Source organism: Caretta caretta, chromosome 2, assembly GCF_965140235.1.
Source record: "Caretta caretta isolate rCarCar2 chromosome 2, rCarCar1.hap1, whole genome shotgun sequence".
Classification (NCBI taxonomy): domain Eukaryota; kingdom Metazoa; phylum Chordata; order Testudines; family Cheloniidae; genus Caretta; species Caretta caretta.
In genome coordinates, this window is record NC_134207.1 from 205559508 (window position 1) to 205580340 (window position 20833).

The 20833-nt window shown below is 41.4% G+C and overlaps 2 protein-coding genes across 5 annotated transcripts in view; one reads left to right on the top strand and one right to left on the bottom strand.

Moving 5' to 3' along the window:
• SCRN1 (secernin 1) overlaps positions 1-20833 on the top strand; it is a 171319-nt gene that overhangs the window by 43319 nt on the left and 107167 nt on the right. For 2 of the 3 annotated variants that reach the window (XM_075125767.1, XM_048838488.2), the window contains exons 6-8: positions 1361-1526; positions 8084-8264; positions 14515-14674. In XM_075125767.1, coding sequence (XP_074981868.1) covers positions 1361-1526; positions 8084-8264; positions 14515-14673 — 506 coding nt within the window. In that variant the 3' untranslated portion in view covers position 14674. Of the gene's footprint in view, positions 1-1360; positions 1527-8083; positions 8265-14514; positions 14675-15010; positions 18228-20833 lie in introns of those variants that run through there. The other variant, XM_048838487.2, reaches the window with a different exon arrangement.
• Positions 212-20833, bottom strand: part of WIPF3 (WAS/WASL interacting protein family member 3) — a 78984-nt gene continuing 58362 nt past the window's right edge. Inside the window, exons 8-9 of one of the 2 annotated variants that reach the window (XR_007354991.2) lie at positions 6273-7108; positions 212-272 (exon numbers count right to left, since the gene is read on the bottom strand). Coding sequence is in view for 1 of the 2 variants with exons in the window: in XM_048838486.2 (XP_048694443.1) it covers positions 7086-7108 (23 nt within the window). In the remaining variant the exon portion in view is untranslated. Of the gene's footprint in view, positions 273-2355; positions 7109-20833 lie in introns of those variants that run through there. The other variant, XM_048838486.2, reaches the window with a different exon arrangement.

The following is a 20833-nucleotide window of genomic DNA, read 5'->3' on the forward strand; positions in this document are numbered from 1 at the left end:
ATAGAACAAATTGCCTCGAGCAAAACTCCTGGATGAAGTCTTAACGCCTCAGCCTAAATTTAGAAGAAAGCTGTTTTAAAAAAACCCACAAAACTTTACACTCCACCATCTGTGTGATTTGATTGTCTTTTTGTTATAGGTTTGATACATGGGAATAAGAGTAATATCGTACCGGTGCACCCCTGTTCTCCTAGCATGAAAAGATGACTTACCTTAGTAGAAAACGATGAGGGAGGGCATAGTGTTTTTCCAGAAGGATGTTCATATGAGTCCTATTGTGAGGAGGGGAAGAGGCATTATCCAACTGCCTATGGAAACAAGCTATGATTGCAAACTATGAGACTCGAGTTCTGTTACAGCAATGAAGATGCACTTAGGAAAGACTCCACCGCCGCCCCCTTTTTCAGGCCAAACTGGATGTTTTTATTACCGGAGCAGATTTTGATTATTGAAATGCTCTCAGCAGAAATGGGCTTATGTTCTGGTCCAGAATTTACTAATCACTTAACATAGCTGGAGCTGGCCAGAACCCTTTTTGGAATTACTGCAGCATCTGCTGCTGTGCATGAGTAATGTGTAATCATTGTTCAAGGCACCAGTTCAGCCATGTGTGAGCAGTGTTGCCATTCTCTTTAAAAGCTCTACATTTTGCTGATATTTGAAATGGTAACAAAATCTAGTTCTTGTGCAACAGGAGACTGGATGAAAAACTTCTCACTGCAATGCACAATACTAGTAAGGGGGCTGTGGTCCAATGCCCACCACTCAAAGTAATACTCAATCTGCAGGAGAGGGTCAGGAGGGGAAACAAATAGAAACTAATTCAAGCACCTAGAACAGTTGAGCTTTAAAAGAAAGCTGGTCTTAACCATAACTGTAGCAGAGCTGTCATATAGTGTACTATATACACTATATATACATACTACTATAGTGTAGTCTAGTTAAACATTGATAACTACGCCAAAAGCCACTGGGAACATTTGATGATCCACGTTATAGATTATCTTTACCACCCCCATAGTTGTGAAACTTGTCTCTGTACTTTGAATTACTTCCAATCCATTAGACATGATGGGCCAAATTCAAACTTGGGGCTGTGAATGGAGACATTTATAGTGGCAAAAAGTCCATTAGAGGGTTGAGGCAGTGCAAGGCAGCTGTAATCTGTTCTAGTATGTTTCAGGGTTTAAGTTCTGTAAATACAAGCTGCTAATAGTGGTGGGGGTATGTTCCCACCTATATGATATGGCACTGTTTGCATTGGGCCTGATGCAATGCCCACTGAAGTATAAGTACTTTCCTTTGAATTCGGTGGGCTGTGGATCAGGCCCATTGGGGCACTTTTTTCCCCTTTTTGCAGGAAATATCACTGTGCGAACAATGATGGAGGTCTTGCGTGACAAAGCTAGTGGTGTCTGTGTGGACTCCGAAACGTTCCTCACTACAGCTAGCATAGTGTCTGTTTTGCCTCAGAACCCTACTTCTCCCTGCATTCACTACTTCACTGGCACTCCGGACCCTTCAAGGTAAGTCAGGGTGTCTGCTGCCCTTCTCAGGCCTAGAGGTGCAGGCTTTAATAAGGAGATTCTGGCCGTGTGTATGTACATTGAAAGCTATTAAACTGATTTTAGTGACAAATTTAGGGCCCCTTGTGACTGGCTCTGCATTGGTGAACAAAGAGGGAGAGGGTGCATATAACCGTCCTTCCCCTTTATCATGTCCCTTCACAGAGGTGTGCTGCAATTCCTGTCTATGCTCACCACACAAGGACTATGTTCTGTGTCAAAAGATTCAGCACCTGCTGTATGCCCCGCCCATACACCCTTTGGATCACGTCTTTGTTTTCAGGACATGGGTTTCTCTTTTAATGCAGTTGAAGTAGAAATCCCGGTAAATATCTATGGTACTAGGACAAAAAACATTTTGTTAATCTTAGTGTAAAGAACAGTAGTTCACTAACATTCCATACATTTGGTCTTACACTTAAATCCCTGCTATGGTATTTTAACTTGTTCAGAGTGCTGGCTTTGGTAATTGAAAAATAATTCACCATGGAGGCAAGTCCTTTTAAATGGGACATCCTTTCCTTCTGTTCCATTTCACTTATGGGAGATATCAGCAGACAGTGGTAAAATTAATGTAAATTCAATTTAAGTTCTTAAATTTTAATCTTGAGAAAGAGAATAATTATTCTCACAGTGCCCTATATTATAATGGCTGAGCATGTACTGTAAGAGGCTTAGTGATATTCCATTGTTCTGGCCTTTTTATTTCCAGTGTTGCCAAAATAAGTTTGAACAAATTTGTCCAAACCTCATTCTTAAACTACAGAAATGAAAACAATTCAAAAAAATGTTTAGTTATCTTAATTCAACTTTATGGAATAATGTGGCAGTTCTTAGAAGTTGCAATCTCTGCTTAGTCACCCAAAACCAACATGGGAAAAAGTTTTAGTCTTTCAGTTTTTATTCAGATGTTCTCAAAGTGTTACAAAAGTAATAATACTGTGAGTGAGTAATATTATTGTGCATGTAGCATTTAAAGCACTTCTCATTTGCAGTTTTGAGATATATTAGGATTTAATGTAAAAAAACCCAAGAACTTGAACATATTCATGTTGCTAACTAGATGTCTGACAATCTATGCTGCATCTAGGTTGTATCATGTTTAATATAAAGTTACGGTGAAACTTTTCTTGGAATATTCGTGGTTCTTGTACTTAATTATGTCAAGAGACTTATCTTAAAAAAAAAAAAACCACAAAGACCTGATACAAAATCCATTAAGTCTTCAATTGACTGTATGGGCTTTAGATCAGGGTATTAATACCTCAATAAAAGGACAAGTACAGTACTGACGCCTATACTTTAAAATAGACTCTTGAAAACCAAAACAACTTTTTGCTACGAGTCACTTTCCTAATTCTCCCCATTTCCTTTTGTTAATTTGTGAACCCACAATGGTTAGTTCCAGTAACTTTTAGAACAGAGTTAAAGGGAAGTTTCAACCTTGACTCAGATTTTGTTTCATAGGTTCAAATCTGATTCTTTAAAACAGGCAAGGTGATCCCTTTGTCCCTTCCTCACCCAAGTTTGTGGTACTATAAAAACCACTTCCTGTCAGAGTAGACAAGTCTGACACAGTCATGCCTGGTTACTAACATTTTACATTATGTTAGAAAGCATAAGAAACACATTCAACAGACAGAGCCTTTATGTGCATCCTAGAAGCCTTGTTGGAACACTGAAGTGCTATGTGACTTAAATGTAGCTTATTGCAATTTAAAATGGAAGCTAGCAGAGTTGAAAAGCCAGTGACCACTTAAGCTTTTTTTTTAAAAAAAAGAAAAAAAGAAAAAAACCCACACATATTTACATGAAACATGCTAGATCAATTTGACATCACAGCTGTTGTGTTCTGCTCCCAGCCCTACTCTGTTTGTTGGGCCTAGTGGTGCGGTTTGATTCTGTATCCTGTGACTGGCAGGGAGAGTAAAAGAAAGACGTGACACACTAACCTGTACCTACTGTCCAGACCGTGATTAAAAGAACACACAAGTCTGAGTACTATATATACAGTGTGTAAACTTCAAAAAGGGAGAGGAACTGCTTAGGGTGGCCTAAGTGGCCACAGCCCCGTATAAAATTACCACACCATAAAATTAGCAAAAGAAAAGTTATGATGAATAGCAGGAAACATTTTTACGTAAAGGTTTATTGAAACGTCCTCTTGAGAAGAAATAAAAACCCTATTGCTTAAATCTGGGCAGGACAGAGTACTGGGGAATACTATAGGGAACAACCCATGGCCTAACAAGTCTCTCTCACCATGAACTGTGAATCCCAGCTTGGGTCACTCTGCATTGTATTTTAAACTAAACCACCTGCAGCTTAAGAAAATATTTGCCACTTACTGTACATTAGGGAAATTATAATTTTGGGGAGAGGATGCTGATCTGACTATCCCCTTGGACAACCAAAGGTCACTACAGTCAGATGACTATTAGTTGTCTTAGAAATCATAGAAATGTAGACCTGGAAGGGACCTTGAGAGGTCATCTAGTCCCCCTCCCACCATGCTGAGGCAGGATTAAGTAAACCAAGACCATCCCTTAGAGGTGTTTGTCTAACACCTTCTTAAAAACCTTCAGTGATGGTGATTTCACGAGTGCTTAACTATCCTACCAGCTAGAAAGTTTTACCTAATATCTAACCTAATTCTCTTGCTGCAAATTAAACAAATTACTTCTTGTCCTACCCTCATGGACACTGAGAATCATTGATCACCATCCTCTTTGTAACAACCATTTACCTATTTGAAGACTCCCCCTTCAGCCTCTTCTCTACATAAATATGCCCAGTTCTTTCGACGTTTCCTCATTGGTCATATTTTCTAAATCTTTTATCCCTTTTGTTGCTCTCCTTTGGACACAATCTCCCATTTGTCCACATCTTAGTGTGGTGCCCAGAACTGTACACACTACTCCAGCTGAGGCCTCACCAATGCTGAGTAGAGCAGGACAATTACCTCCTGTGCCTTACATGGTAATATATCCTAGAATGGCATTTGCCTTTTTCCACAACACTGACTCATTCAGTTTGTGATCCACTATAACACCCAGATTCTCTTCTGCAGTACTACGGCCAAGCCAGTTATTCCCTGTTTTGTAGTTGTGCATTTGATTTTTCCTTCCTAAGGGCTGTATTTTGTACTTGTCTTTATTAAATTTCATCTTGTTGATTTCAGTTCTTCAACCTTCAGTCATTTTGAACTTGAATCCTGTTCTTCAGAGTGGTTGGAACCCTTCCCAACTTGATGTTGCCCACAAGTTTTATAAGTATATTCTTAACTCCCATCGTCCAAGTCATTAATGAAAATACAGAATATTCACAGAAGACAGACCGTTCTGGGATTCCACTTGATAAGTTCTCCCAGCTTGTAGTGAACAATTGATAACTACTCTGAATATGGTCTTTCAACTTGTTGTGTACCCACCTTACAGTTAATTTCATAGTTCTTATATTCTTCTCATAAGACTGTCATCTGGGGCTCTGTCAAAAACCTTACTAAAATCCAGGTATACCACGTCTACTGATTCTCCCTTCCCTTCCCTCCCCCCGACACTGGGCTGTTTACGCCATCAGAAGAAAATTGAATTAGTTTGGCATGATTTGTTCTTGACAAATCCTTGTTGGCTGTTACTTATCTTACTATCTTCAAGGTTTGAATAAATTGATTGCTTAATAATTTGTTCCAGTATCTTTCCATTTATAGAGGCTAGGCTGATTGGTCTATATCGTTCCCCAGGCCCTCCTCATTCCCCATGTTAAAGGTAGGTACTGTGTTTTTCCTTCTCCAGTCCTCTGGGACCTCACCCATTCTCCATAAATTCTCAAAGATGGTTGCTTTAGCTACTTCCTGAAGTACTCTAAGGCCTGGTCTACACCGTGGGGTGGGGAAGGAGGAAATCTATCTAAGTTGGGCAACTTCAGCTACGTGAATAACGTAGCTGAAGTCGACGTACTTAGATCTATTGACCGCGGTGTCTTCACTGCGGTAAGTCGATGGCTGACGCTCTCCCATCGATTCTGCCTGCGCCTCTTGCCCTGGTTGAGTACCGGAGTCAACGGGAGAGCTCTCGGTAGTCGATTTATCATATCTAGACTAGACGCAATAAAGCAACCCCCACTGGATCGATCGCTGCTCGTCAATCCAGCAGGTAATGTAGACAAGCCCTTAGTGACTAAGAGACCCCTGTGGGATCACTTTAGTGCTGAAGGGAGGTTCACCCTTCACCTGGAACTCAAGTCTTCATTGGACTCTGAACAAGGCAGTAGGTAGGCTTGCTTCTCCAAAATACTCTTCGCCTTACCAAGGCCCATTGCTCTCCCATCTGTGTCGCATAAAGGCTGCAGCAGGCTTTAAACACCCTTTGGAATTCCTTTCCTTGCCATAGCAAAGCTACAGCCTCTAGCCTGGCTGCAAACAGACAGACTTGCAGAGGTCCTTCCCTCTCCCCATCACAGGTGCTGGAACAATTTATATAGTGGGGGGTGCTTAGAGCTTTGAACCATACTGTAACCCCCTGTATATAATGGAAACCACTTACACCCGGGGGTGCAGCAGCACCCCTAGCTCCAGCACCCTATACTCCCCATAAACCAAGGTTTGTACACAAGACATTAAGAAAAAACAGCCACACCAGAGTTCCTGCTTCTCTGTGAGTTAAAACTTTTCTAGACAAACTATGATCAAATGTAATAAAAACTCACTTTCAGCTCTGAGTTTGTGTGTCTTTGTGAAGAGAAAAGCTGTCCCACTCTGGTCATGCCAGCCTGCTTCCTCACTCCCTGAAAACCCCTAGCAGCTGATTGTCTGTCTTATAAATAAGAAAGGGTTGGGTTTCAGGGAGGCTAATGAGCCTCAGGTTCATCTGAGCTCTGTCTGTTAACTGTTGCCTCCCCAGCCGGGAGTCACAAAGCTTTTCTTCTCATCCGCACTCCCCATCGTTCCCAATAGGAAACACTGACAACATGAATGTATGCAAAATGTTAGTCTCAGTGCAGTTCATTGGACAAGCATCCTCCTCACAAAACCCCCAACATATGGCACTGGGCGGGTGAGGTGGTCTATCATCTTATCTAACTGGTACTCTCATTGGCAGTTTCTGCAGATGCCAATGATTCAGTGGGCTTGGAGACTGAACTGTCTCCCTTAGCAATGGTCACTGTGGTTTAAGACTGAGCTGCATTGTTGGGACAGTGTGCGCTGCTCCTGCTTCCGCTGTTCAGAGAGCATTTCCGTCTCCATGGCTGTCAATCAGAAACAATAGGTGCAGCTAAAATACAAATAAAGAATAACAGCCCATTTCTGCATGCTACTGTCACTTCTGTTTTACAAGCCTTCTCTTAAAAAAATCTGTAATAAAAGACATGTCTTGCCCCAGTTTGTTCAGGTCAGAACCTTTTGATGGCAGGGCTTCTCAACAGTGATGGATAGAGCAGCAGTGATGGACTTCAGTTTCCTGGTCCGTCGTTAGTTTTCAATCTTCTTTTCAAAAGTCTCTCACCTTTTAGCATCCTCCTTCACACTGGCTGAAGGGCACTGCCTTAAAAAACAAATGTGTGACATGCAGTTTATTAAAAGTATTTGCTCTTGTGTTCCTAAGCAAGAGGTTAGATCTAGATTTTATATATGAAATTCCCTTAGGTTAGGGACAGGTTTCAAATCCAGTGTTTAATTTTGAGCTCCCATCTAATTCCAGATTGAAATGCTTTGTTTGATGAAAAATATTACAGTATTTTCTGTGTAACCATTTCTTTAACCTCTCCTTGACTTCCCAATTTGGACACTGCTGGTCAATGCCAAATCTTCAGAGATACTTAGTAGGTTGTGTAATAACTTGGCCAGAAATCTTCCTCTAGCCCTCATAAGTGGGTGGCTTTAAATATATCCACCTTCAGTTTGTTTCAGCAAAGAAATTCTGAACTGAGTGCAGGACTTAAGATGTATATTGTGTGAAGAGCTTTATTGACATATAAATTGATGCTGTGCAAATGTAAGAGCACTGGGAAGTTTTAGGTTGGGAGACTGGTTCTGAGCCAGTTAATTTCTTTGAAAACTCTAAGCACAGCTTCCACAGACTACTTAAAGTGTGGAATGAGAGAACATGAAGGAAAAAAGAAAGCAAGAGAGTAGTATGGGGCTAAACTTTGGGATTTAAAGATGATCAAAACATTTACCCTCTTCTCCCACCACCCCAAAAAAAAAAATCAAGAGGAAGGAAGCTCAATGCTATAATTCACAGAAATGGGGAAACTGACATGGAGGGGGAGAAAGAGAGGTTAATATGTAAAGCTTTGCAGGACCTAGTGTTTTTGAAAGCAAATGGATTTTTCTTGTGGCATGTGTTCCTTCTTTTAGAAGAGGTTATTTTTGTGCCATATCTGACCCCATCCTGCCACAGTAATATAGATATGCACATGCAATACTGTCCAATGCATCTCTGTTGGCAAAGTAGCCTGGATATACTGCTGAGTGATATACACAATGTCCCTGTGAATAAGGTTCTTATCTCTTTCAGGTCCATATTTAAACCTTTCATCTTCGTTGATGACGTCAAACTAGTACCAAAAGTTCAATCGCCTTTACTTGGTGATGATGATCCTGTAAAAAAGAGACCTCGGTTCCAGGAGAAGCCTGACCGGAGACATGAACTGTACAAGGCACATGAGCGGGCCCGATCTGTCACTGAGAATAATCAGGTAAAGCCTCTAGGACCTGGAGCCTTTAGAGACAGCTTTTTTTCTTAAAATTAAAACACCCGGGATCTAAAATGCTGACTGTGGGAACAAAAATTTGTATGTTTGCATGACTTATGCTTCATTCTTTCTAGAAAAGTTTCTGTAAAATCTTTTTCCACAGAAACTTTTAAATCTAATTAAAAGGAAATTAGTGGGGTTCCCCCCACTTAAAAACCTGAATAGAGGCTTAGAAGTAAAAATGGAGGAGTGAACATTTTAGCCATGGTTGGTTGCATTCTTTTCTTACTAATTTTTGTAAACATGGAACTAAAAAAAAATTCCCATCAGATGTTGGCAGAGTTTATTATTCAGACTCTCAGCTTATAGAATTTTAAAAAGATGAAAGTTGTCTGCTTCTGTATAGGGCTCATGCGTGGTGGTGGGCTTTTTTCTTTAAGTGCTGCATTATTGAACACTATCAAAGTTTAGAGATGTTTACAAAAAACTGACAGGTCGCCCAAGTTGCCCCTTAAAAAGAATCAAAGGGAAACTTACAAGAGCCATAAAAACTCATATAAAATCCCTCAAACTTTCAAAGGCAATCATTGTACATATGTGACATGCGGGGCACAATCCAGATCAGTGGGGGGCTGTGTCACCTCTGCCTTGCAACCTTGTGTACCTTACAATGCCTTGCTGATGTAGCTCCCACCTGTGCCGCTCACAAACAGCCTTCCAGCATGCAAGTCACACCCTGACTGTTTGTGTGTAACTGCAGCCTGCCAACTATACCCTGGCTCTCACCAGCCTGGGTTATACTGCAGGGTGACCACAACACATTCCCAGTCCTAGATCATTTCCCCAGAAATGTAGGTCCTGTACTGTCCAGCCCTGTTCTAGACAGTATAAATATATTGTCTGTTGTTCCTATAGGGGAATAACATGCCAGTTTATTATCTTAAAGAGTTACCCAGACACTTCAACTTAATCACACTGGATTAGATAAAACAGTAAAACAAGTTTATTAATTACAAAGAGATTTTAAGTGAGTATAAATAATGAGGCATAAAAGTCAGAAGTGGTTACAAGAAAAGTAAAGATAAAACTCTTACTAGTATCTACTTAAGAAACTAACTCTGTTGCAAAGCAAACTTTCTCGCCACATGCTTCCAGCAGATTACTGACCAAACTCTCAGGTCAAGACCCATCCCCCAGAGTCCAATGGTTGTTTCTTTTTGTCTTTTCAGGTGTGGAGAATGAAGTGGGAAAGAGGGAGGGGAGTCTCTTGGGGTGTTTGTCCCTCCTTTTTATAGTTTGTCCTCTCAAAAAACATTTCTAGCTGAGACCCAGAGACAGAGTCTATGTGAAAGGATAGTCCCTGCTGGGTTATTTTCACGTCTTTGAACTTCCATTGTGTTCCCTCCTTGCTTGATGACTCTGTTTACTGCTTAAATGCACATTAAGGCAAGCACACATTCCTTCATTAAGTCAGGCTCTGTTTACTGCTTAAATGCACATTAAGGCAAGCACACATTCCTTCATTAAGTCAGGTCTGCCCTACTGCCTGGGTGGAGTTGTGGGGTTTGAAACATGTGTTAATAACATCATACAGGGGACTCTTATTGCTTCAAGTACAATGTTGGCACACATTTTATCAGGACAATACTGACCAGCAAATTGAGTTTTCTAATGATATCTTACAAGGCATACCTTGTACAAAGATTATTACAGTAGTGTGTCAAGTGTGAATACAGCGGTATATTTGGTCACAAGATACAGAGTTATTTTGAATGGTGTTACTGGTTATTGGGATGTGTTATAAAACTTTTGTCACATTATAATAGGATTGTGGCAGGAATATCACAGGTTGAACTGTATCCCGGAGTACTGAGATGTCGGAATCATAGAATATCAGGGTTGGAAGGGACCTCAGGAGGTCATCTAGTCCAACTCCCTGCTCAAAGCAGGACCAATCCCCAAGTAAATCATCCCAGCCAGGGCTTTGTCAAGCCCGACCTTAAAAACTTCAAAGGAAGGAGATTCAACCACCTCCCTAGGTAACGCATTCCAGTGCTTCATCACCCTCCTAGTGAAAAAGTTTTTCCTAATATCCAACCTAAACCTCTCCCACTACAACTTGAAACCATTACTCCTCGTTCTGTCATCTGCTACCACTGAGAACAGTCTAGATCCATCCTCTTTGGAACCCCCTTTCAGGTAATTGAAAGCAGCTATCAAATCCCCCTTCATTCTTGTCTTCTGCAGACTAAAGAATCCCAGTTCCCTCAGCCTCTCCTCATAAGTCATGTGTTCCAGTCCCCTAATCATTTTTGTTGCCCTCCGCTGGACGTTTTCCAATTTTTCACATTAGTCTTGTAGTGTGGGGCCCAAAACTGGACACAGTACTCCAGATGAGGCCTCCCCAATGTCGAATAGAGGGGAACGATCATGTCCCTCGATCTGCTGGCAATGCCCCTACTTATACAGCCCAAAATGCCATGGAATGATTCATAATGTATAACTTTTTGTTAAAGTTATGACATCTTATGCAATTCCTGTTTCAGCAGTCGTTTGTGTTCACATATTTGTTAATGTGAATTTTACAAACTCACATTTATAGTTAGTCTTGCACATCTCATCTCTTGCAATGGAGTGGCTTTTTATACCTCAGAGCAGGAATTTTGTTTTCCCTCTAAAAAGAAGTTTTTAGAAATTACCAAACTGAGACAGCCCTGTCTGTATCCTGTCTAGTAGGGAATGTATCTAACATTGGTTGGTGTGTTGAGGCTTGTCATAAATATAAAGGGAAGGGTAAACACCTTTAAAATCCCTCCTGGCCAGAGGAAAAACCCTTTCACCTGTAAAGGGTTAAGAAGCTAGGATGACCTCGCTGGCACCTGACCAAAATGACCAATGAGGAGACAAGAAACTCTGAAAGCTGGAGGGGGGGAGAAACAAAGGTTCTCTCTGTCTGTGTGATGCTTTTGCCGGGAACAGAAAAGGAATGGAGTCTTAGAACTTAGTAAGTAATCTAGCTAGATATGCGTTAGATTCTGTTTTGTTTAAATGGCTGATAAAATTAGTTGTGCTGAATGGAATGTATATTCCTGTTTTTGTGTCTTTTTGTAACGTAAGGTTTTGCCTAGAGGGATTCTCTATGTTTTGAATCTGATTACCCTGTAAGGTATTTACTATCCTGATTTTACAGAGGTGATTCTTTTACTTTTTTCTTCAATTAAAATTCTTCTTTTAAGAACCTGATTGCTTTTTCATTGTTCTTAAGATCTAAGGGTTTGGGTCTGTGTTCACCTATGCAAATTGGTGAGGATTTTTATCAAGCCTTCCCCGGGAAAGGGGTGTAGGGTTTGGGGAGGATTTTTGGGGGAAAGACATTTCCAAGCGGGCTCTTTCCCTGTTATATATTTGTTAGATGCTTGGTGGTGGCAGCAATAAAGTCCAAGGGCAAAAGGTAAAATAGTTTGTACCTTGGGGAAGTTTTAACCTAAGCTGGTAAACATAAGCTTAGGGGGTTTTCATGCAGGTCCCCACATCTGTACCCTAGAGTTCAGAGTGGGGAAGGAACCTTGACGAGGCTCATGAAGTCCGTCAGCAGAGAGCACTGTGTACCCCATACCGGATGGTGCTGGAACATGAGTGGTAAACATCACATGTATAACTACATCTTACCCTGGGTGGTGTGGACCCCCTTTGGGCTACAGGTTGAGCAGCATTGGTCCCCTCAGAATTTGTGTAGCCGAAGATGTCCACTCTTGTAAAGGCCATGAAAGAAGATTTCCCTTGAGGAGAAAGTGACCTTAAACCAGGCAAGTCACAAAAGGACCACTCTACAGATGGTCCAAATTGTCAGAAGGAAATGCCTTTCTCACTTCACCCGCAATAAAGAGGGCAGAATAAAGAAGTAGGTAGCTATCATCAGCAGAGCTCCAATTATTACAATCCACACTGGCTAGCAGTATAGAGCATGTCAGCCTCTCCTCCCCATTGTCCAAGGCTCCCTCCTTGGTCTTTACCCTTCCATCCAAAATCATTGGCGCATACTCAGACCTGTGTAGGAATGGTCTGATGCTCTCTTGCGAGACCGCCAACTGCCTCCTCTCCCTCTTGCTGTGCTGCACTGATGCACAAGGAAACGAAGAGTAGGAGCTGACAGAGAATGAGAACAAATGTTGTACAGGGGGTAGCAGTAGTCTGTCCTCAGCAGAAAGCAAGAGAAGCCAGAGTTTCCTGCTGACAGCTCAATTCAGACTCCTAGTGGTGGAGTTTAAGAAGCAGAATTTAACTGCAAACCCTCCAGTTAGATAAAAGGGGATCCGATTTCTCGAGGGGGCTTACAGAAGGGGTCTGCAGCTGCAGACAACTATAATCAGCACCAGTGTTCTAAGGATTCAAACACTGGTCTGTTGAATTAAATCAATAATCTGCCATTTTGGCAAACTATGTACAGTAGGTTGATGACTCCCCCATTTCATCATCAGCACAACCAGGTAAATTCAATGGCTCCACCAAATGCCATGCATCATGAAAAAACATCCTATTTATTGTATCTTCTCCTAGTGCATCCCATCTCATCCGTTAAGGGAATGAAACAAGATCTAGTTCATTTTTTTTCTGTAAGATTCATTAGACACATGCCTTCTGATTATTGAGCTAATAAAGGAAAAGACTGTTCATAGTGCATTTTTCAGAGGAAAGGGCTATTGAAAACCCTCTTTTAACACAGTGACACCCACCCCAGTTCTGTAACTTTAAATGATGGTATTTTCTCTCAGAAAAGTTTCGCTTTTGTTTTACACAAAGGCCTGAGCCCAAAAAGCAAACAGAGCAGCCTGTTTCTGTTTAAAACTTTCTGACCTCAACCTGTTGGTCTTTTGCTGTCAGCTGTAGAGTCACATAGACCCACAATCAGAAAAGCCCAGCAGACCTATGGTGGTGATGGAAGTAACTGCTACATAAGATGACTTGAAGGCTTCTTCAGTAATTATAAATGGTAAACTTGACAAGTTTAACTTACCACATTTAAAATTTTTAAAAAAGGCGGTAGTGGATTTGGAAAATTAATTTGAGGCCAACCTCCAAATCATGGAGAATAAATAAGAAAGTCAGACTGAGTCAGCCCACTCTGTCTGAAAAGTATTCAGTGTTCTGAGGTGAAATTTTAGAACACCCTTAAGAGCAAATACTAAATTCACCAGGGCCCATGATGCGGAAACTTTGGATTCTTGATACTCTGAAACTTAGCATAAGTGACTCTAGCCTTCTGGGGAAGAGCTATAGAGTACCAATAAGAAAACCTGCAAAACTCCCAGCCACCCTTCCTGCTAAAAATGGTCCTTCTGAGAGTGAGAATCTCATTTGCAGCTTCCAGTATAAGTGAAATAGTCTACGAAGATAGAAATGGCATTTTCTTTTCAAGGAGTCCGTTCCAAAACACACACAGCAGTCCTGCCACTTGATGCAACCATTCACAGACACTCACGTAGAAAGTGGACTTTTATGCTAAAAACTAGCTAAAGCAATATATTTTCTGGAGAGGACCTTCTACATAGAAAATGTTGAAAAGCAGCAGCCAAGTAAACCTTTCAGTGTCTGACACAGATGCAGCCCTTATTCCGGGCTAGAATCTTTCTTCTCTGTAACTTAGATGTAACGTTTGATCTGTCCTTCACTTTGATGCTGTTTGACTATACAAAGGTTAAAAGGTAAATGGGCAAACTCATTAATTTTAATCCCATGACTAAACCTAGAGTAGAGTAAAGAGGGTGATGTTCTGCGGGATACTGTTCTACATTCTGTTCTCTGTACCCATGCCTGGTTTTGGAAAATCCTTCCGGGAACTCCTGGCTGTCTTGCAGTATTTTTGTTGTTAATGAGCTTCCAGACTTGAGATGAATCAAAGAAACTCCCTCAGAGTTATACAAGTTTTATCCCCCAAGCTGTGCTCAATCTTTAACGTTCTTATTTCCTTTGAATTTACTACTCACTATTTTACTAAAGTTGTTTCTTGATTACTAGTCTCTATTATTTGTTCTGCATATTAAATGATAGACCATTGTTTTCATTTTTGCTTCGGGTTCTACCACACTACCATAGAAAAAGAAAAAAATCAGTACCGGGGCAGGGGGGAGTGGGTGGGTGGAGGAATAGGACATTTTCAAATAGTGTGAAAGTGCCCCCCCAGCAGAGAGGAGTAGTAAAAAGTCACTTGAATTTGTTTAATGGGTATTTTAAGTTGGCTGTTTCTTGCCTTTAGGATAAAGGTCAGAAGCTGATGAGGATTATGTTAGACCTTGAAAGACAAGGCTTAGAAGCTATGGAGGACATCCTCACCAGTACAGAGGTTCTGGATCCTGCTGAAGTAGCAGACCTTTTCTATGACTGTGTCGATACAGAAATTAAGTTCTTCAAGTGAAGTAAGCAAACGTTTTAATACTTTGATTTAGAAACTAAATTGTCTGCTAAGTTGTCAGAAAAGCAGCTCATCTGCACATGTATAAATAAGATGTATAAATACAAGACTTAGTTTGATTCTGATTGTGCTGGTGTAACTTCAGTGGTGTTACTCCTGGTTTACACCACTTTAAATGATTGTAGAATCAGGCCTCCATTATCTTTATTTCCCTTTTGATACCTTCTCTGAACAGATTGTCTCAAAAGTCTTTGTCCTTTATGTAATGTTATAGCCTCTCTTAGTTTTCCATTTGATTGTTGCTGTACGTGGATTTTAAACCACTGTTATCTCATTTCAGCCACAGTGGACACCGTTAGCCTTTTCACAAGAAGACTCTATAGTTCTTCGAGCCTTGAAAGATAGTCTCCAGTCCACATAGCTGAATTTGCAGGAGGAAAACAAACAAAAAGCCTTCTGTCTTTCTAGAAAAATGTTCCTCAGTAGCTATATTGAGTTAACAAAATTGCTTTCCTTTGTCCAATCATGCGGTGGTCCCGTTCTGTGTGTAGTGAAAGGAGAGAGTCACTGTTTGGTCCGTGTGTGCATGCCAGCTAATGTAGTGCAGAATGTTTCATTGTTTGGGCAACAAAAAATTAAAACAAGGAATAACTTCAATCCAGTGTAATTTCCATATAATCTTTTAAAGCAAACAATTGTTTTTGTTTGTTTTTATCTCCCCCTCCCCCTACATAGCTCAGGCTAGGTAGCAAAGTTCAAATGCTTAGAATTTCACCAGGTAAGTGTACGCTTCCCACTTCACATTGGAAACTACAGAGGTTTTAAAAACAAAAACAGCAGCATCTGAATTAGAGATAAGGCCTGATTCTGAGCTTGCTTGTGTAACTCTGTTGGCTGCAATGGAGCCACTCCTGACTTATGCCAGAACACATGAGCAGAATCATGCCCCCCAGGGCTCAGTGCTGCCCTCATCTGTTCATACCTTGGAAAAACAACTATTGCACTTGTGATGTCTGGTAGGTTTTTTTTTTCCTTTCCCTAGATTCATAGTACTGTGTATTGCAGGCAGAATCAAACGGAGCGCCTGGTACATTGTGTAATCAAATGACTCCAAGGCAGCATTGATAGACACAACAATGCAGTGACAGCTCAGTCAGAACACTTCTTTTGTTCCAACAGAGGCTGGGTGTTGAAAATAAAATTAGGGACAGCAGTCTGGCTGCCGTATGAAAGACAATTCTGTGAGTTCTCCAAATGGTATGTGCTCTTTACACCCGGAGGAAATCTCCACTTATTTAGTACAAGGAAAAGGAAACGATCATGACTGAACTGTTGCTTAGTCCTTGCAAGGCACAAATTCACAGCGAAGCTAAGATCTGAATGTTACTCCTTTACACTCTGCAGGGAGGAGGATACAAATGGTTTATTTGCAGTTTTTCATCAGCATTCAAACACCAGTTTACCCACTGCATTCATATTTGGATTCATGTGACTCCAGTGATTATCTACTTTTCATGTGCTCTTGCCATAACTCCTTCACTTTAAGAAGTTAACCTAGTGCAGAGGGTGAGCTTTGATCAAGGAACCTTCTTAACTCATGACACGAGGGACAATATTAGAGCTGGGTGGAGACAAGGTGTTATTTCCCACCCATTGAAATATTGCAGCAGCATGAACAAACCAGTTTTTCTTTTGGAGGGAGGTTGATGATTGAGAAGACAAGTCCCCACTGAGGAACTGAAGTTTCTCGGAAGGGGAGCATCAGTTTACCACCCTTTTGACACTGACAGTGTGTTTGGGGGCTGCACCCAACCCCTAGAAAATATGTAGCTCTCGGATGCTTGGAATCAGCATCAAACATCTTACAAACACAGTTTAAGGAAGTTTTTACTAATGCTTCATCTGCCACTTGCAGCTCTAAATCCATTCAGCAGACACGTAAGTCTATATTTATGCTGTGGCTACACAAAGCCTCTACAGCCATAAAATAATGCCTTCAATTTACTTGCTTTCTGTTAAACTCCTGTAGTGGCTTTATCAGATCTCCTCAAACAACAGTATTAATCCAGGCTATTGTAGAATACAATTTCAAAAAGATCTGCCAGTGAAATACATCTGGGCTCAAACTGATTTTCTGATTGTTACTGCTCTTCCCCTTTAATTCTCTTTGTATCCCCTTTTGGGTTTTTTATGTGTCTTTGTTTTTTGAACTTACCTCCCTTCTTCCATAAGTACTATAATTCCAACTTGCTTCAAATGGAAACAGGACAGAGGTGATCCACACCTCTCTAGGAGTCCTACATTCCATGCCCTTGACTTTGCAGGTAACATTGAACATGTCTCTTAGGCAGCGTAGCTGCCAATCCAAGTGTAAGACAGTGGCCACTATACCAAGTATCCAGATAACCTCAGTAACTGTTCAGAGGTGAGCCACTGTGTACTATGATGTTTTACCATTTTGTAGTGCATGAAATAGCTATAATAACCATATTTTATAGTGTGTTTCTGTAATTCTTTTAATATGCTGTGCAATACAGCAGAGCCAGGGAGCTGTGGGAGAGGGGAGATATATAAGCCCTAGCCTAATTACGGTGTGGTTCGCTGTAGAAAAGGAAAGGTTACTTCAGGTTAATAGGAGCACCTGTAGTCAATTAAGGCCCGTCAGAAACCTAATAAAACCTCCCTGCTTCAGGCAGAGAGGGTGTTGCTGAGAACTGGAGGAAGGGAGACTTCCTCTCCCAGTGTCAAGGACTGAGGGTAAGAAACTTGTAGGGGTTGGGGCTTAGAGTGAGGAGCAAACCCAGACCCATTCCCCACTTCCCTCCTCTACCACCTTCCAGGGCCAGTAGTGGGGCCCTTGATGCCCCAACAGCAAGGGCAAGGGGTGGTGTCCTAGCCCCCCTGCCGAGAAAAGCATGGGACCCACCAAAACAACATTGGCCATTTTGCCACAGCTGCTGTACATTGAATCATCAGTGATTTAAAACAGCCAAAGCAGTATTGTGCATAGTCAAAAAAATTTCATCCATAATTTAAGAAGTGCCAAAGAGGCCAGTATTCAGCAGAATATATAATACAAATATGTGTGCTGCCAAAGCAAGGTAAATGTAATGGAAACGTAGCCAAGTAATGACTGACTGGAGTTTTAAAGTTTGCTTGTCAGATTCTGAAATAAAATAAAGATGAAAGGAATATTCTTTAGCACATACGGTCTCAAAATGTGATACTGAATGACAGTGTCAACCATTTCATATAGTCAATAGAGATTCTAAAACTATACCCAAACCATGGAATACCAGCAACTGGCTAGACAGGCTTGTGCATTAGGGAAATGCAGGCAGGCAGTGCTTATTGTGCCTTTTGCGCTAGTGTGTTGGATTCTCTTACATAGTAACTAATTTGGTGTGTGTAATCATGTTCTATGTTGCCTAGGTGTAAATGATTGCAGTGTTGTGGTAAATAAAACTAATGTAAGTATATGCTCTTGGAAATAAGAGTATATACTGATTCACTGAAGAGCTGGTCCACTTAAATAAGTAAAATGTCTTGAGAGCCTTGTGGTTTTTGGTTTTTTTTTTTTAAGTTCCTCCTCTATCTTGCTTCTGTTAGTGCACTCTGTGTACTGCAGCCATGGTTTAAAAAAAGGCAAAATCTAATTTCTGAAACCAGATATTGCACTTGGCTCCTCTCTAGTTCTAAGACAGGAGTTCTGCTTAGAAGGGAGACGTCTTCTGCTCTAAAAGCACACAACTGAGATGAAAATGCTAGTGTTCTCCTTCTTACACATTAAGGCTCTGCTCCTGCAACTTACTGACTATGGACAGAATGCTGTGCTTCTTGAATTCTCTTGACTTCAGTGGGCTTGGATGTGGTTCAGGGATGCTCCTACATGAAATCACTTGCAGGATTGGGGCCTCCAAGGGTTTATCTCACAGCCTGGGGCATAGAATCTCTGAGACTGGGGCAACAGACCTTGGGCTTGTGCTCCAGTGCTAAAGACACCTGTGTAGATATTGCAGCATAAGCTAGAGCTTAGGCTCTGAACCCCAACCCTAGACTTCAGAGCCTGAGCCTGAATGTCAACATAGCTATTTATAGTAGCATAGTGCAAGCCTAAGTCTGTCAACCCAGGCTTAGACTCATGGCTGCAGGCTGCCATTTGTTGTGTAGATGTACCATGATTGTCCAAACTCAAGCTCTTGTCAGCATCATTCAGGGCAGGCTTAGTACAAGCATTACATGAAACACACTATGTTGTAAATTAAAATATGTGTGCTGATTTGCTTAATGCTTGCAGGATAAAGACACTAAACCTCAAAGCCAGTGGAGTGGGTGGCACAGTGGCATTGTTTCACATCTATGCTGAATTTGGGCTTAGCTATGTTGAGCCAAAGGGGGCAGGGAATAAAGATGACTACTTTAAAGAGAGTGCACTGTTTTGTATTGTTCTCTGAAGCTATGCCCACCATTTCATGCAGCTATTTGCACACATCAGCCCTGTTCCCTGTCTGGGGGTGTGTCAAGATGTATGCCTTCAGACTGAACCAAGGCACTGCAAAGCTTGGGCTAATTTTCTTGTGGGAACTAATAAGTAGAGTTTTGCAGTCATCTTGTGGGAATTACATATCTGCTGGGAACTACTGTTTGGCAAAATTAATAAATAAATTCAGCACCATGAGCCAGGTACTAAGTTATTTTGTACAAAAAATTTCACCCTGCAAAGTCCCTTTTGAGCAAAGTGCTCTCTGGCCCTTACCTTCATGCATAGTAGTGATATTATATAAAGGGCTGAGGTTGAGACCCTCTCTTGTGTGTACCATCACCGCATACACTTCTCCCATAATACTGGAGAAAGCAATACCCTCTTTAGTTACAGATTTAGATTGTTTGTTGAGTCAGTGCCTTACTGACTGGGCAGAAGCATCAAGCACTCAAATAGTCATGGATGCTGAACCATCACACTGTAGAGTAGTGAAAAGAATTTAGTTTTGTGGGGGTACCCTATGTGTTCGTATCATCCATATTTTTTAAATTTCTAAATTTAATTTACCAGCACAACAATGTAGTTCAGCACATGGAGTCAAAGTTCCCTGCTACCTCAGGCTCTGATAGTCAACATCCACTTTCTCCCACACTTTCCATGTGTTCAGATGTGTAAAGTCAGCCAGCACCATGTGTTGTATAAAAATGTAGTGGGATGAAGGTTTGGATACAGAGGAATTTTAAATAATTAAGGCTAGATTCAGGAAAGGATTTAAGCACTTAAACCCCAGATTTAGGGATCCTGCCCTTCACAAAAACCTCTGCTCAGGTGCCACAGCACCCACTCGGACCCCTAGAGGCAGGCCTAGACAAACTGACTAGGGGGAGCAAGGACAACTCCCTCAACTTTTAGCCCACTAGCTAGGGAACTCAGCTGAGGTCTGGGAGATCCCTGGACTGTGGGATAGTCTGATGTGGTATTTCCTTAATCCATCCTCTTGAAGCTGTTCCACTGTAGATAATTTTAAAAAGAAAAAGGCATTGGGCCAACAACAGTGTGTGCAAGCACAAGACTCGCTGTAGCGTGGTTGCTAGAGAAATCACATGGGAGACCTAGAAGCCAGTGCCCCTGCTCCAGTGACTTTTTAAAAATATTTTAACCACAGTGGAACAGCTTCAAGAGGAGAGAGAGAAGTGGCCCTCTCAGACTATCCCCCTGGAAAAGTGGCAGACGCCTGTTCAAAGGCCTTCTTCTCAGAGGGAAGGTGACTTCAACCAGGTTTTTCCGATCTCCTAAATTAGTATCCTAACCAAAGTTAGAGGCAGGTTCCCTCCTCCTCCTCCCACACTTTTACCTGAAGTGGCATAGACATCTAACTCCAAAAAAAGGGGGTGGCAGCTGAGAATCGCAAGGTACCCCCCTGCAGCCCAGACTTAGATGTTTACTGCAGAGGGGTGGGGATTGGGACCTCCTATTGGCTAGCTTCCATGAGGCACCATCTAGTGCCTGGGTTATCAAAACAAAATTTTTGGTGGCCTCAGAGTGCGGCCACTAACTCTCGCTGGTGGCCTCACTGACACTTTCCCTAAAAAAATAATTAAATTTAGGAACAATTAAATAGGCACAGATACACATCCAAATAATTTATATATGGAGGGGTATATTGTAGACTTAATAAAA